The sequence below is a fragment of the Marmota monax genome, unplaced genomic scaffold (genome assembly GCF_021218885.2).
Source record: "Marmota monax isolate L192 unplaced genomic scaffold, Marmota_monax_Labrador192_F-V1.1 WCK01_AAM20220418_F8-fsc00298, whole genome shotgun sequence".
NCBI lineage: Eukaryota > Metazoa > Chordata > Mammalia > Rodentia > Sciuridae > Marmota > Marmota monax.
The window spans coordinates 1,046,400-1,061,027 of NW_026694888.1; the positions used below are offsets into that span (position 1 = coordinate 1,046,400).

Consider the following 14,628-nt stretch of genomic DNA (forward strand, 5'->3'; position numbering starts at 1 on the left):
GGAGCCCTGGCAGCACACAGTGTGTCTCCCTGCTTTCCAGGACCCCGCAGCCCTGTTCCCGGCCAGCCAGCCCAGAGCCAGAGCCAGTGCCAGAGGCAGACTCCAAGAAGCCCCTGTCCCCTGCGCGGGCCACAGAGGCCGATAAGGAGCCCCAGCGCCTCCTGGTCCCCGACATCCAGGAAATCCGAGTCAGGTATGTAGGGCCCCACATGAAGCTGCCCACCACAGGCAGTGCCCCTTACCCGAGCACAGGGCAGAGCCAGGGGCCAGGCCTCAGGCACACACCCTCCCCCACGTGCAGGACAGTTCTGAACCAGGTCAGGCAGACCCCTTGACCCAGACTGGGGACCACTTTGTTCTAGAGGGGTCACCCCACCCCCGATGGTCCTGGTGCTGCTGTGGCAACATGCAGACGGGGGGCGGGGGTCCGAGCCAGAGCGGGGCCTAGTGTCACCGGGCCGTGATTGGCAGCTCCAGGGCTGTGTCTGCTCTTCAAGTCTCTCCATCCCCAGCTGGGATGTCCTCTGAGCCCCCAGAAATGGGCCAGAGGTGGGCTAGTGGGTCTGGACTCCGGCCTCTGGCCTGCTTTCTCCTGGGCAATGACCAGTACTGTGGGCCTGGCTCTGGGTGGGGGGCCGTGACTTCTGCCTTTGCCCGCACCACACCTGGCTGCCGGGACGTGAGCCAGCAGATGCCCTGCCCCACAGCCCGATCGTGTCCAAGAAGGGGTACCTGCACTTCCTGGAGCCGCACACAGCCGGCTGGGCCAAGCGCTTCGTAGTGGTACGACGCCCCTACGCCTACATGTACAACAGTGACAAGGACACGGTGGAGAGATTTGTGCTCAACCTCTCCACGGCCCAGGTGGAGTACAGCGAGGACCAGCAGGCCATGCTCAAGGTACGCCCGGTCCCCGGGCCTGGGGCCCCCACAGGGCGGGGACAGTGGGGAGGAACCGGGCCAGGCCTCTGTGCCCCACATGGGCTGGGTGGCACCTCTGTGCCCTGCCCAGGCTGCGGCACTGTGTCCTGTGCACAGAGATGGGACCTGGGGCTCAGCCCTGCTGCAGCTCAGTCCTGGTGACCACTGTTGGTGATGAGTGTGGTCCTAGGGCAGGGCAGATATGGCCAGTGGCCCGTCCTGTCCTCCTGGGGAACCTGTGGCACGTGGCCCCCTCCCTCCCCGAGTGTGGCCTTCTGGACACATAGGAGCAGGCTCCCTGGGGCCTAGTGGGGAGAGAAGTCCTCTGAGCCCAGGAGCTGTGGAGTGGCCTCCTCTGTAGGAGGGGCAGCAGGAACTCAGTCCACCGCCCACACCCTGCACACAGGCCAGCAGGGCCACTCAGCCACGGCCACTGGAGGGGCAGACGCTTCCCCTGGGTGCAGAGCAGGGTGGGGCCCAGGCCCAGGACAGAGCTTCCTGACCGAAGAGGCTTCTGGAAGGGAGCCGGAGCACCGCGGGTCGGGATAGGCCATGTGCTCTGCAGAGGGGTCGCCCTGCCTCCCCACGAGGTTTGGCCTGCGGCTCCCCGAGCCCCACCTCAGAGTCCCCAGGTTCCTTCTCAGGAGTGGTGGGTGCCGGCCCGCTCCTTCTTACCACAGCCTCCTTTGCAGACGCCCAACACGTTTGCGGTGTGCACAGAGCACCGTGGTATCCTGCTGCAGGCCAACAGTGACAAGGACATGCATGACTGGCTGTACGCCTTCAACCCCCTCCTGGCGGGGACCATCCGGTACGGCTGTGCCCGGGCCCCGCCAGCCAGCACCTCCGGGGCGCTAGGCAGGGCCGAGCTGCTTCTGGATCCTGTGGGGGTCCGAGGGGGTGGGCCTGCACTAACTGGGTGGGCCTTGATGTGTGGCGGTGTGCGCACACAGTCCTCCACGTCACAGACGAGGGCCTGGCGGGTGTGGGAGGGCTGAGGCAGCACCAGGCCTCACCCGCTCAGTGCCAGGGCCTGAGCGTCTGGTGGTCCTGGGGCTGCCCTTACGCCAGGGGCTTGACGGACGCGGCCGGGGGGTCAGTCCCAGCGTGACACCCCTTTCTCCTCCCTCTGCAGGTCCAAGCTCTCCCGGAGGAGGTCTGCACAGATGAGGGTCTGAGCCAGAGCCCCCCACCAGCCAGCACCCGGCTGTCCCTCGCCCCGTCCCCGTCTGTCCTGTCCTGGCTGCCTAGCCTTCCCCTGCCAGGGAGTGCCGGGCCCGGGCCTAGGGCCAGCTGTGCCCCAGGGAAGCCTGCCCGAGTCCTTCTTTCTTCCTCCTCAGCTGCTCTGGGTGGGGAGAGCTGGGGATCTGAGGGAGGCCAGAGGGCACAAGACCCCGTGTTGCCGCCACTCTAATATTTTTTTAAGCATAGACAGACTTATAATTAATATACAGTAGTTAGTGACGTTGAGACAGTCCTGAGAAATTAACTGTAACTGTGTTCTATTTATGATATTTATTTCTAATGCCTCCGAGTAGACCTGCAAGACCCAGCGGCCACCCTCCCTGTTTGTTCCCTCTGCATCTCCAGCCTTCGGGCAGAGCGGGGGAAGAGGAGTTTGGACGTGGGACCCTCGGTTGGCACACAGGCACACCTGGGCCAGGTTTCCCTGAGCCTCCTCCAGGTGTGTGGGGTCTCCAGGTGCTAAGGTGGTGCCAGCAGGATTGAGAGGGTGAGCGGACCTGAGCTGGGACCATGGGGGGCCAGGAGGGAGGAGGCCAGGGTGTCCATGGCGCCCAGGCTCACCAGTTGTGTCCAGACTGTCGGGGCCGGTGGCTGGGTTCAGACACAGGGCTCTTGGGCAGCAGGCAAGGTCAGCATTCAGGGTGTGGGTCCCGGCCTCCAGGGCCTCCCTGGTGCTGTGAGGACGCAGAGCCCCAGGCTGCTCTGGGAGGAAGTTCTGTGATTGGAAGCTCCTCACACACACCCTCCTCTCCACCCCAGGGAGCAGACTCCATGCACGGGGCATGTCTTGGCAGGTGGGTGAGGGCAGATACCAGGCTGTCTTGGCTGTCCAGGGTTCTTCTGCACCTGGGGAATTCCCACTCACAGGCCATTTGGAAAATCAGAAACCAAACTGCAAGTCCCCTAACCCTACGGCCCACCTGGACCAGGCTGCTGTTGGGGCTGGGCACCTTCCACCCCCTTGCCAGCTCCTGCTGCTTGGTTCAGATGAGCCGGGGGCTCTGAGGTTCCCCATCAGCCCAGGTGGTCCCTGAATGGCACTACCCTGACTAGTGAGCTCAAGCCACTCTCGGAGGAAGAGACTAGGTGTGTGGGCCTCTTTCATGCTGACAAACAAGTTCAGGTCTTCCTTGGGGAAACCGTCCAGGCCTCTGGACCCTCACCCCAGACCGCAGGGCTCAGGGTGAGTGGTATTGTGGAAGCAGGATCTGAGCCTGCAGCCAGCACAAGACCAGATGCAAGCTCGTCCTCCCACCAGGCTCCGCTGCAGCAGGGGTGGCTGCCTCGTCCCCAGGGCCCGGGGCCTCTGTCGGAGCGTCAGGTCTTAGGAAACCACAGCTGTGCAGTGGGGGCCACGCAGCGCTTTCTTTAGAGGGCTCCTTGAGGACAGTGCCGTCCCAGACTGAAGTAAACCTTGTGCAGAAACCAGGTGACCGCCCTGTGGACCGTGCGGGCAGTGGGCTGAGACACAGCATCCAGATGGCACTCACTCTGGTACCCGTGACCCCCTCGAGGCAGGGAGGGTGGGACAGAGCACCTTGCTCTGAGTTGAGTTGGATTTCAAGGCCACACCCTTCACAGCAGGCTAGAGTCCAGGCCCACCACGGCCACTCAGGTCAGCCAGCCTGAAGCCGTGGCCTCGGAAAGGTCTGGGCCGCCCACCAGCGGGTGTCTGAGGCCAGCCAACCTGCAGAGCACCTGCTGTCTGGGGTCAGGCTGAGGGAAAGGCCAGGAGCCTGGAGCCCTCTGCATTCAGAAGACCCCCCCCCCCATGAAGGCCTGGGCGGTGCCATTTTGGCATCGGCTGGCACTGAGATGGGCCCCTGCCCTGTGGGCCGTCCAGAGTCAGTCTGCAGAAACAGGAGAGGCCAAGGGCAGTGCGTCCACAAGGTGGGAAGCCTGGTTTCTGTTTGCCCACCCTGCCCGAAACCACCCACGTACCCAGCCAGCTGAGGACAGTTGCCCCCACCCCTGGAATGCTGTGTCCACATCTGTGCCGTGGAGAGACCCTTGGGGTCTTCCCATCCTGTGACGCGGAGGGGAGCGCCTGGTCTGGCTGTGGCCCCCATTTCTTGCTGGTACGGAGGTGAGAGGTCGAGACAGCCATCTCTCCTGGTGGTTTGGTTCTGAGGCTTAATACTGCCCAGCTCTGGCCTTGCTTTGGCCTGGGGGATGCCGGCTCCTGGGGTCCTGTGGGGTTGAGAAGCCCAAGGCCTCCTGCTAAGTGGTCCTGCCAGCATAGCTGCCGAGAGTGGCCTTCCACATCCATCCTGGTCCCTAGAGCCTGGGGCACCTGGGGGTCCTGAACGTGGTCAGGGGTACTGCGAGCGGGGTTGTGGTGCTGGTCCCGTGCCAGCTCGGCCAGGTCTGGGGCCCCAGAAGGCATCCTCCTTTACCCCTGCAGCCCCAGGTTGGACACAGGCTGTGACGGCCCCCGTCTCTCCCCGGGTTGTGCTTCCTGTAGTTGGTCTGTTCTGAGTGCCCCTGCAGCTTGGAGGCTGCATCCCTGGCTTGTACATATGTGATTGCTGTGGGACCCTGTGTCATCTCCACTACCCCGATGTAGCGACTCTCCCCACGTCTTACCCGAGTGTTAGCTCTAGGCCCCTGTACTGTGTGTGCATCACGGCTGTGTCCAAGTAAGAAATAAACGTGGCTCTACGCAACCCATACCCGTGTCTCAGCTGTGGCTTTGTGTTAGGTCTGCTGGGGGGTCACAGGGGCATCTCTTCGGCACAGTCCAGAGATGGCATCTGCTGCCCAGAGGCCAGGCAGGGAGGGGCTGGCTTCTTGGGGTGGAAGGGGCAGGGTTGGGAGAGATTTGTGGGGTGAGGTGCCAGGGGTGCTGTCTTTGGAGCCACCCACTTCTGAGCCGCCCCAGGTGCCCTCACCTGTAGGTGCAGGTTCATGCTAGGCCATTGCACTGCCCTCAGGCAGCATTTGGGGTCTGGGCCCTCAGAACCCCAGCAGGGTGTGCCAGGCTCTGGGACCAGAGCTACCCCAAGTATTGGTGTGAGGCATTGCCCGTAGGGCCTGGTCCTGCCCGAGGCCACGGTGGGAGTTGGGGTGACTACCACACTGGCTGGATCTTGTCCAATTCGGTTCCCCCAAGGCCAGGGTTCAGCTCCCCAGAAAAAGAACATGGTTCAGGGGACACGGGAGTCTCCTGGCCAGGCAGGGCTGGCCTCAAGGTCACTGCCACTCAGAGCACAGGCCATTCTGAGAGGTCAAAGCCGGCGAGACTAGGTCTAGGCTCAGGAGCTGTTCCAGGCCAGGCCTCCAGCTCAGGTGTGTGGTGGGCTCCTCCCTGGGCCCTGGCCCCCAGGGATGCAGATAGGTCAGGTGCAGGGTAGCCCATCAGGTCTTGGGCAGTAGTACCAGGAGGGCTGCTGGACACAGGGAATGTGGCTAGGCCTCGGCAGAGGGACCCGGGAGCCGGTCCTGGTTGGGGTGCTGGTCCCCTGCCTGGGCCAGCCTGGACTCTGCCTGGGTGTCCTGGAGGCTGTGGGAGGTTTGGTCTTGAGCCCTGAAAGACACGTGAGGTCACCTCCCTTACATGAGTGACGTGGCCTCCCCTGAGTTCAGAGTGACCCTGCTCTGAAGCAGGGCACGGGGCCTCTGGGCCAGGTTCCCAGTCCTTCTGATTTCTCCTTCGTGACAGGAAAGCCCCGTGCCCGCCCAGGCAGAGCTCTGGCTTGATGCACTCCCCACTCTTTGTTTTAAAAATAATTTTATGGTGATTGTTGCAGGGAAGTCAGGAAAAACTGTAAAAAGGGTTTATTTTCAAAAATTTGCAATAATGGTAGGTTCACAGGAAGTTGAGACTACGGACCTTCACCAGGTGTCTCAGAGCTAGAGACTCCCCTGCAGATGGCGGCCTCCCAGACAGACAGTGGTCAGCAGGCCCATCAGCCCTGAGAGCCCTTCCCCACCCAGACAAGGGGCTTCTGACGCCCAGCTCTCCCCTGGGCGGTCAGCTGCCCCCAGCACGGGCTTCTAGGTGCTTCCAACCCGCCCTGGATCCTGCAGTCACCTCCTCTCCCCCATGGAGCAAATCAGATCCAACGAACGAGGTTCAGGAGGTGCAGGACAGCGGTGCCCAGCTGAGCACTGCCCAGGGAGCTCAGCCCCCTCGCCAGGGCCTTGTGTGTGCAGACACCCAGGCGTGGGGGCTTGACAGAATAAAGACCCTGTCGGGACCAAGGCAGCTGTGCCGTCTCTAGTGCTGCCCCACAGCCCCTGCTGAGGGACAGTGAGTCTTGCCATCCTGGGGACCCGCCCAATCCAGGAGTCTGCCTTCTGCAGCAAGCTCCCACTCTGGGCCCCGCCAGCACTGCCAGAGCCCAGACGGAGTCTCTCCCAGAGCCACCCTTTCCCAAACCTCAAGACCTCCCCTGGGCTCGCCTGGCCTGAGCACCTGGACGAGTCCCTGGTGCTGCTCTGGGATGCACCTGTGGGGCTGGACAACTAGGTGGGCTTTTGCAGCTGCCTGCGTGAGCCCCCAGAACCTGCATGAGCAGGCCCCCCGTCCCTGAGGTACAGCAATGCCCACTGGGGCCTGGCACTCTCCCTGGGCCCTGACCTGAGGCCTGGCCTGGACCAGCCTCCCTCTGCACCTGTAGCAGCCTGACCACTCCCCGGCTGTAGCTTGCCCAGCACTGCCTGCTCCCGTGCTGGGCACAGGGGTGGTGGCTGGTGGGACCTGGGATTGCAGAGCCCTGGCAGGGCAGCCACACGGGCTGGCTGCGGGCTCCACCCCAGCGCTCCCTTAGGGACCTGGGCTCCTGGTCCCCCCTCCCCAGGCTGTCATACCAAGCAGGGGAAGGGAGAGGCTGAGGCTCCTGACCAGCGGCCTGGTGAGGGGACTTAGAGGGGTGAAGGAGCAGCCACGGGAGGGGCCGGAGGACCTTCCTCTGTCCCCTCACTGGAAGGCCAGCAGAAGACGAGGCCTCACCAGGTCCCCAGGGAGACCCTGGCTTTCCCCTCGGGGCACCCTCCCCACAGAGCAGCCAGGTCAGGGCTGCTGCTCCCACAAGACAGAGTGGGACCACGGCACACCCCTGCAGCCTTGCCCTCTCGGATGGGACTCGGGACCACAGAAGGGGGACCTTCATCCTCTGGTGGTGGGAATTCCCAGATCAGCTCTGGTTTGAGGGGGGGAAATGGTGGAGGCTCCACGGTTGGGGTTCCATGGGACAATGGGGTGCCCCTGGCAATTATTCTTGGAGATTGACAAGGTTTCCTGTCTTTGGGGTGAGCAGGCATCATCCTGGTGGCCAGGGAACTCCGTGGACACCAGGTTGAGGGCCCTGTACCTGGCCCGGACTCTGCAGTCTCCGCTGTCGGCCCCCGGCCATCTCCCAGGGCCCTGGGCGAGCTCCGTGTCCCAGGCTGCCGGTGCCATCCACAATTTTCCTGGGCCCAGGAGACGTTCCTCAGCCCAGGCTCCCCCTGCACCCGGGGCCCACCCTTTATTCTCATTCTGTAACAAGAAGCAGGAAAGAGCCCGTGGGAGACGAGTGCGCGCCCTGCCCGCCCCTCGAGAGGCCTTTCAGGCCCAGGGAGACAGGCACCGAGCAACGGTTTATTGACAAGTGGCTTCCAGGGAGGAGAGCTGGGGCCCCCTCGGCTCCGAGGCCCCAGGTCCATCAGCGCTGACCCTCGCTGGCGTTCACGGAGCCAGGCGGCTCAGCAGTAGCCCCGCAGCAGCGGCTCTGCCCCGCCCCAGCTCCTGGCCACTGCACCCTGCCGCCAGTGCCCGCCTGTCCTCAGAACCTGGGGCCAGCTTCCCTTTGGGGGTTCGGAACTTGCTCTTCTGCCTGTAGAGCAGGTTTCTCTGGAAAAGGCGGGGCAGGCAACCTTCATGGAGCAGGACAGCCAGGACCATGCCTACGAGAGACAGAGTCAGACCGCAGGGTGGACCAGACACCACAGCCCAGACCCTCCGGGCGTGGGGGCCTATAGGGGGCTCCTGCCTGGCCCTGTTCTGGCTCTTCCTGGCCACACCCCTTGGCCTGGGGTCCTCCCTTGGAGATGGAGACAAGCCCGTCAGAGCTATGCGGAGCTTGTAACTTCTAGAACATGCTCTGGGGCCCCGACCTGGGATCCCACAGGGGTCCCGAGCCAGGCCCAACCTGCTCAGCCTCTCCTCCCAGGCTACCTCATGAAGGGCACATGCATCGTGGGGGCACTGTGTGCTGTTGGGAGGGGCGAGGGGAGGAGAGGGACAGAGGTGGGCCTGGGCCTGGCCGACTCCCTCCTAGGCCCCACGTTCTGGGCGGAATCCAGGAGCTGAGAATTCCAGCTCCCACCCAGTCTCCAGGCCTCTGGGAAGGCTAGCCAGCCAGGTTTAACCTGTGGGTGGTGGTCCCCAGGGCACTCGCTGAGTTCCACCGAGGCCCGGGCCGGCCTGGCCTGACCACATGTGGTACACCAGCAGCCACTCTGTGTCCTGAGGACAAGCCTGATCAGCTGCTGGCACTCTTCAGTTGCCCTTTTCTGTTCCTTAGGTGGACATGGTACAGTCCCTCTCGAGCAGGGCCAGGCTGAAGGCTAGGACACCTGCTCAGGGTCCCAACCATGGGGGCAGTCACATCTCCTCAGCCAGCCCGGCTTCCGATCTTAGCCACCAGACGGCACTGCCCCCAAGCCCCTGGTTCTCAGGGGCAGATTTTAACTTGGACTTTCTGGATGAGGACGGCTACGGGCACGTGCTTCTGCCCAGCTGAAGTGCTCTAGATGAGGGGACAAGGTTCTGTCAAAGGCGCCAGCCAGCCAAGGTGGGTGACAGCAGGGAGAAGCACAGCACAGATTTGGAAGCTGAGAAGCAAGTGAACCGTCAAGGGACAGACAGCTTCGAGGGGGAGCCTGAGGGCGAGGGACAGCCCGTGACTGGGCCACCATGCTGACCCACCATGCTGGCCCACCATGCTGACCCACCATGCTGGCCCACCATGCTGACCCACCATGCTGACCCACCATGCTGGCCCACCATGCTGGCCCACCATGCTGGCCCACCATGCTGACCCACCGTTTGCTGCAGCCCTGCCTGGCCTAACTCATAGGATATACTACCTCCCTCAACAAGTAGCCTGTGGCCCCCAAAGCCCACCCGCCTGCGGATAAGGAGAAGATGGCTTTGACAGACGGAGATACGCGGGTGAGAACTGGTCAGCGTGGACCACAGTGACCCACGCTGCCTCCAGTGGTTGGCAAGTGAACTCCCCTCCACAGGAGAGACCCCTGGAGGGGTGGGGCTGGGAGGTCCCATGCAGCCTTGCGGTCAGTCCAAAGTCAGGAGGGCCCAGGGAGGACTCCCCGGAAACTTCCCTGGGACCCCAGCCACACAGGAGGGCAGGCGGGGCATGCAGACCCTCTCCTCCCCTTTCCCCTCTCCTGCTCCTTCCAACAGAGTCACGTCTGCCCCCCTGAGCATGTCTGAAATCTTTCCTGCGCGATCTCAAGAACCAGCCACAGAGGACCCTCGGCTCTGCAGTGGCACTGGGTGAGGAGGGCGGCAGGGAGCCGGAGCTGGGCTGGGTGGGTGGGCTAGAGTGTACCCATTCGCTCCACAGAACCCTGGTGTTTCAGCAAGAGGGGCCGGGTCTCTGGGAGGGGTCTCTCTGGGAGGGGGGCTCAAATCCACGGGAGACGAGCTCAAAGTCCCTTTCAAAGAGCACGGCCTTTCCCACTGCATTGTCAGGAGAAGGGCCACTCCCCAAGAGGGCATCAGGGCCAGGTTCCCTACTAGGACGGGGCAATGTCAGCGTGTATGTGTGGGGCGCCGAGCTCCCAGACTCTCCCCACTCAGCTCCCAGAAGCTTCCAAGGGACATGTGGATGGCTGTGGACCTCAGCTACTCAGATGGAGTCTCAGTGGAGCCAGAGGCCACATGGGGTGGATAGCATTCCCTAATCCCCGTCCTGTCCAGAGCCTGAGAATGTGACCTTATTGGAAATAGGGTCCTTGCAGATGTGATTAGTTGAGTCATATGGAGTAGAGTGGGTTGCTATGTCCAGGGGTGTCCCTGTAAGAAGAAGAGACACAGGCACAGACAGGAGGAGCTTGGAGTGGCGTGCCTGTGTGCCGGGGACCCGAGGAGGGAGAGGCGCACACTGCCCCAGACCTCAGGGGCACAGCCTCCCCCCCCTCCGCCTCAGACTGCCCTCCAGAGCTGTGTGCAGCCACCCAGTCTGTGTCGCTTGCCGTGGTCACTCTGGCCAAGCCAGCCACCAGTCAAACACAGCTCAGAACCAAGACGCCGCACAGGTCTGAAATTCACCTGCCGGGTAAGTTCACCCTCTGTCAGCCATCACCTGACATCTTTGGTGAGATGTGCTCACCCAGGAGAAGAAATCACCCCAAGCAGGGAGGCCCGGGTCACCCTGTGGGGAGGGCGCTCCACGGGTTGCCGAGCGGAGGGTACGTCTGGGTGGACAGTGCTAGAATGCGGAGCAGGGTGGAAGTCAGGCTGCCCTCCCTGGCCAGCAAGTCGGAGCTTTCAGGAAAGGAAGTGAAGCCCAGTGGCAGCAGTGACCTCTGACCAGGTCAGGGTGCCAAGGACGTGAGGCCCTGGAGCAGGAGTGGAGGGGCAGGGTGTCCCTGGGCACCCTCCAGGTCGACACCCAACAGGACTCCCAGGGAAGCCTGCAGGCCCATGCTGGGGACCAGAGCGCCGGCCAGGAGGCAAGGGGCCCGGCCCTGTGTGGAGGCAGGGCCTGAGGGGACCCGCCCTCCTCCCACAGGACGCTGCAGACCCACAAGCTGCTCGTGAAACCGAGCCCCGCAGCACAGTGGAGACCTGGAGGCCAGGGGTGCCCTGGTGTGCTCTCCATCCCTGGGCCCTGCACCCCCACCCACCCCCACAGCCAGGGGTTCCAGCCCAGCCCCAGGGACCCTCCCCCACTCACCTGTCAGAGGGCCCAGCCAGTACACCTGGGCGTACTCCAGCCAGGAGTGCCCGGAGCAGCGGAAGGTGACGGAGGCGGCCAGGGCAGGGTTGAAGAAGGCGGACGTGTAGGGCCCAGCTGCAGACAGAGCACGGGCCTCGGGTGGGCCCAGCCTGCCGCTGCCGGTCCAGGCCAGGCCCGAGCCCCCGAGACCACACTGCAGGCCCACTGGGTACAGCTCCTGACCAGGGCCCTTTGTGCTTATGGACACACAGAAGCAGGCCAGGGCAGCCAAGGCCTCAGGGCAGCCAGGACAAGGGTCCAGACCCTCCCCACACCTGGCCCCAGAAGGACTCAACCCTCCTCCAACTCCCTGCCTACTAGGAGGCAGCCTCTGAGTGCGACCAGGAGGGAGCCAAGACTGGGAGGCAGAGAGACCTGGAGGGAGAGAAGGAGAGACAGACATGGACAGGCAGAGGAGACAGACAGATGGAGACGGGGAGGGACAGAGCAGAGACCAGGAGGTGGGGGCACACAGAGAGGGGAGAAGGCAGAGCAGAGATAGAGGCCAGGTGGTGAGGGCAGAGAGGACAGGAGCGAGGGGGGCGCTGGAGGGCCAGCAGCCCTCGGGATGGCTGGGGGACCACAGCAGTCAGGCAGAGCAGGTGGCCACGGGACACAGCCCAGCAGACAGGTGGTGACCAGGTCAGACAGCGGCATACCCACCCGAGATGCCTGGGCGTCTGTGCTGAGGCCGAGCCCAGGCCATCGGGCCACAGAGCCTGTCCCTGCAGAGCCCCCGGCTCATCTCACCTCAGTGTCCCCATCGGTGTGGGACTCGGACAGCCTTTTCCACAGCCTCGGTGGCCCAGGCCACCGGCTGCCTGCCCTGTGCTGGGCCTGTCCTGACTTGAGCTTCAGCCCATCTGTGTAAGATACCTGCTCAGGGACAGTCCCCTCTGGTGGAGCCAGTGCCCGTGCCTGAGGTCTAGGACCCAGAATCAGGGCAGGACCATGAGCGGGGCCCAGGAAGTCTGGTCAGGAGGTCAGCCTGGCTGGGACAGGGGTCACAGGTGTGCGGCAAGGAAGGCACTGCCATCTCAGAGCCCCATAGGGAGTGTGGGGACGTGAGTGAAGATGGCCCTCAGGACTTGTCACTCCTGGGGGTGTGTCAAAGGACTCAGGGGATCTCAGGTCAGAGCTGGGGCCAGGCCCTGAAGAACCTCTGGGCTGACCCTGGGACCAGGTGTGGCTTTTCTGGAATGAACCAGGCAGCTGGGAGCTGGCAGGGAGACAGCTGGCAGGGGCCGGTGCCTCCCCACCACCCGGCCTCCAACCTGCTGGCCCTACATGCCCATCAGGGCCCCAGGAAGTGGCCGCCTCAGCCTGGGGGTTGGAGCACCTCTGGCCAGCACCCCCCTCTCCTGCTGTGGTCCTGAAGGGCCCCGCACAGGGAAGCAGGTCTCACCTACGTAGGTCATGACGGTGACCAGCAGAGCCAGGGTGGGCACCCTGTACACAGGGGCACTGTGCGGCAGGCGGAGGAGGGCCAGGTGGAAGAAGAAGGCGCAGGCTCCCTCCACCAGGGTGCCCTGGGGCACAGAGGTGCGCAGCGCCGAGCTGCAGTGGGCAGCCATGAGGCTCTGCACCAGGTGCAGCTCGCTGAGCTCCCAGGCCCAGCAGCGCCAGGCCAGGGTGTGGGCGGCCTGCATGCCCAGCCCCTGGGCTGCCAGCTTCAGCAGGGTGCTGGACAAAGACGCCTCAGCCATGAGGAAGTCCTGCAGGGCCACAGAGGGGTTGGCCGAGGCCCCATCGAAGGTGGCCCCATGCACCAAGAAGAGCAGGAAGACCAGGGTCAGCAGCAGGTCGGGCCCGAAGCCCCCTGCCCAGGGGCCGATCTCCATCAGAACCTGCATCTCCAGGCAGCAGGCTGCCAGCTGGGCCGCCGCAGCGACCTCCCGGGCGAAGCTGGCATAGGCGCCTGCCGAGAGCAGGGCCCTGGACGCCCTCCTGGCTGCCTGGCAGAGGGCACAGGTGGCAAAGAAGAAGGACAGGGACACGTTCAGACCAGCCATCACCCCGGGCTCCAAGGAGGAGCCGTGCTGAGCAGGGACCAGGTGACGTGTGCGTCTGGCCAGCCTTACAGTCCAGGGGGGAGGAGGGCTGGAGCGTCCACCTGACCTCTGGGAAAGCCACACCTGCACCCCTTGCTACCGGCCCCACTGGTCACAGGCTGGTGTGGTCAGGAGCACCCACAGTGGACCTGCCTGCCTGGTGTCCTCCCCAGGGTGTGGGCACAGTGGGACCCACATCCCCCTCTCACCAGCCCCAGGCGGGGCACCTCCTTCAAAGCCTCCATCTGAGCTGTGACTCAGCCTGGGCTCCTGGCCGCAGGACCACGGCACCTCTCCCCGGCTCCTGGGCTGTGGCCCACCTCCAAGCCCCAGCTCTGCCGCCCTCCAAGTCACCTGCCACGAGCGCCCCAGGAGGAAGCTGCGGCACAGGGGGCCTGGGGCATGGACCCACGACTCCCATCGGGGTGCTGGGCCACCAGCAGAGTGCCGGCCCTCAGGAGCTGCGCCTGCAGAGGTGGCCACCTTGGGCTGCCATCTTTCTGCCTGGCACCACGGGTTAATGACACACCCAAGGAAGGCCGCGACTGGGCACCCACAGAATGACTGGCAGTACCTCCTGCAGCCCCAGGACTTGTGGGTGGAGAGGGAATTGGCTCACGAGGCAGGGGCCAGTGCCCTGCAGGACCCCCACCCCGGCACCCTGTCCTGAGGTGCAGATGGGCCTCTTCCTGAGGACAAATGGCCAGACAGGAGGGACCTGAGGAGTTGGGGACGCCTCGGAGACAGCTGGGCACTGGCTTGTCAGAGAGGACCTGAAGCCTGGAGGTCACAGTCCCAGGGGCTGGGGGTCATCGGGGCTCCACTGTGGTGTGACAGGAGGAGGAGAAGGTGCTCAGGAATGGGTGGCTATTCTGAGGCTGTGGGGTGGCTGCCCCGAGCAAGAACCAGTGTGCAGGGCCAGTGGGAATGGTCATCCGGGCAGAGAGCAGATGGGGCCAGCTCCCCCACTTCCACCAGCCTTCCAGAGGGCTGACCACAGCCACAGGACGCCAAGGCAGCGGGAGAGCCAGGGCATGGCCTGCTCAGGCCCTCCTGTGGGGAGCCAGCTCCCAGCCTGCCTGGCGAATGTAATGTGGAGGGAGGAGGCCGGGCAGCCTGCGCCTGCCCACCAGAACCAGTCCAGCCACGCCCGGGGCCTTTCATCTCTTCGAACCTCGCCCCTTCAGGCCTGTGACCCCAGCCTGCCCCTCGAAGGGCCGGGCAGTGGTGAGACCTGCCAGAGGCCAGAGCAGGCAGTGGCCTGGGGCCCAGCAGAGCCAGGGAAGGCACCGGTCCCCTCCAGGGCGCGGAGGCCCCACCCAGGCTCACGCTCCACGGGCAGCCCGGGCCTTCCAGGAAGGCATCTCTGCCGTCAGAAACACTGACCGTGCTTTAGGCTGCCCAGACTCCAGCTCTTGTGGCCATCCAGTGGTCATCAGAAGTTCCACTGGCATCTGCCT

At 64.2% G+C, this 14,628-nt stretch overlaps 2 protein-coding genes across 24 annotated transcripts in view; one reads left to right on the forward strand and one right to left on the reverse strand.

The window, feature by feature from the left end:
• The window catches only part of Kif1a (kinesin family member 1A), an 83,747-nt gene extending 78,909 nt beyond the window's left edge, over positions 1 to 4,838 (forward strand). For all 22 annotated transcript variants that reach the window (XM_058573431.1, XM_058573434.1, XM_058573436.1 and 19 more), the window contains 4 exons: positions 41 to 193; positions 708 to 900; positions 1,614 to 1,732; positions 2,057 to 4,838. In XM_058573431.1, coding sequence (XP_058429414.1) covers positions 41 to 193; positions 708 to 900; positions 1,614 to 1,732; positions 2,057 to 2,099 — 508 coding nt within the window. In that variant the 3' untranslated portion in view covers positions 2,100 to 4,838. The remainder of the gene's footprint in view (positions 1 to 40; positions 194 to 707; positions 901 to 1,613; positions 1,733 to 2,056) is intronic.
• A 2,842-nt stretch (positions 4,839 to 7,680) lies between these two features.
• Positions 7,681 to 13,200, reverse strand: LOC124080764 (aquaporin-12-like). Of its 2 annotated transcripts, XM_046426786.2 has the most exons (3): positions 12,523 to 13,197; positions 11,076 to 11,192; positions 7,681 to 8,055 (listed from the first exon to the last, which is right to left on the reverse strand). In XM_046426786.2, the coding sequence occupies exons 1-3, from the start codon at positions 13,127 to 13,129 to the stop codon at positions 7,838 to 7,840; spliced, it is 942 nt and encodes a 313-aa protein (XP_046282742.1). In that variant the 5' UTR covers positions 13,130 to 13,197; the 3' UTR covers positions 7,681 to 7,837. The 2 variants fall into 2 exon arrangements, with proteins under 2 accessions (XP_046282742.1, XP_046282743.1); XM_046426787.2 differs by lacking the exon at positions 11,076 to 11,192 and having other exon boundaries at positions 12,523 to 13,200.
• Between the last annotated feature and the right edge of the window lie 1,428 nt (positions 13,201 to 14,628).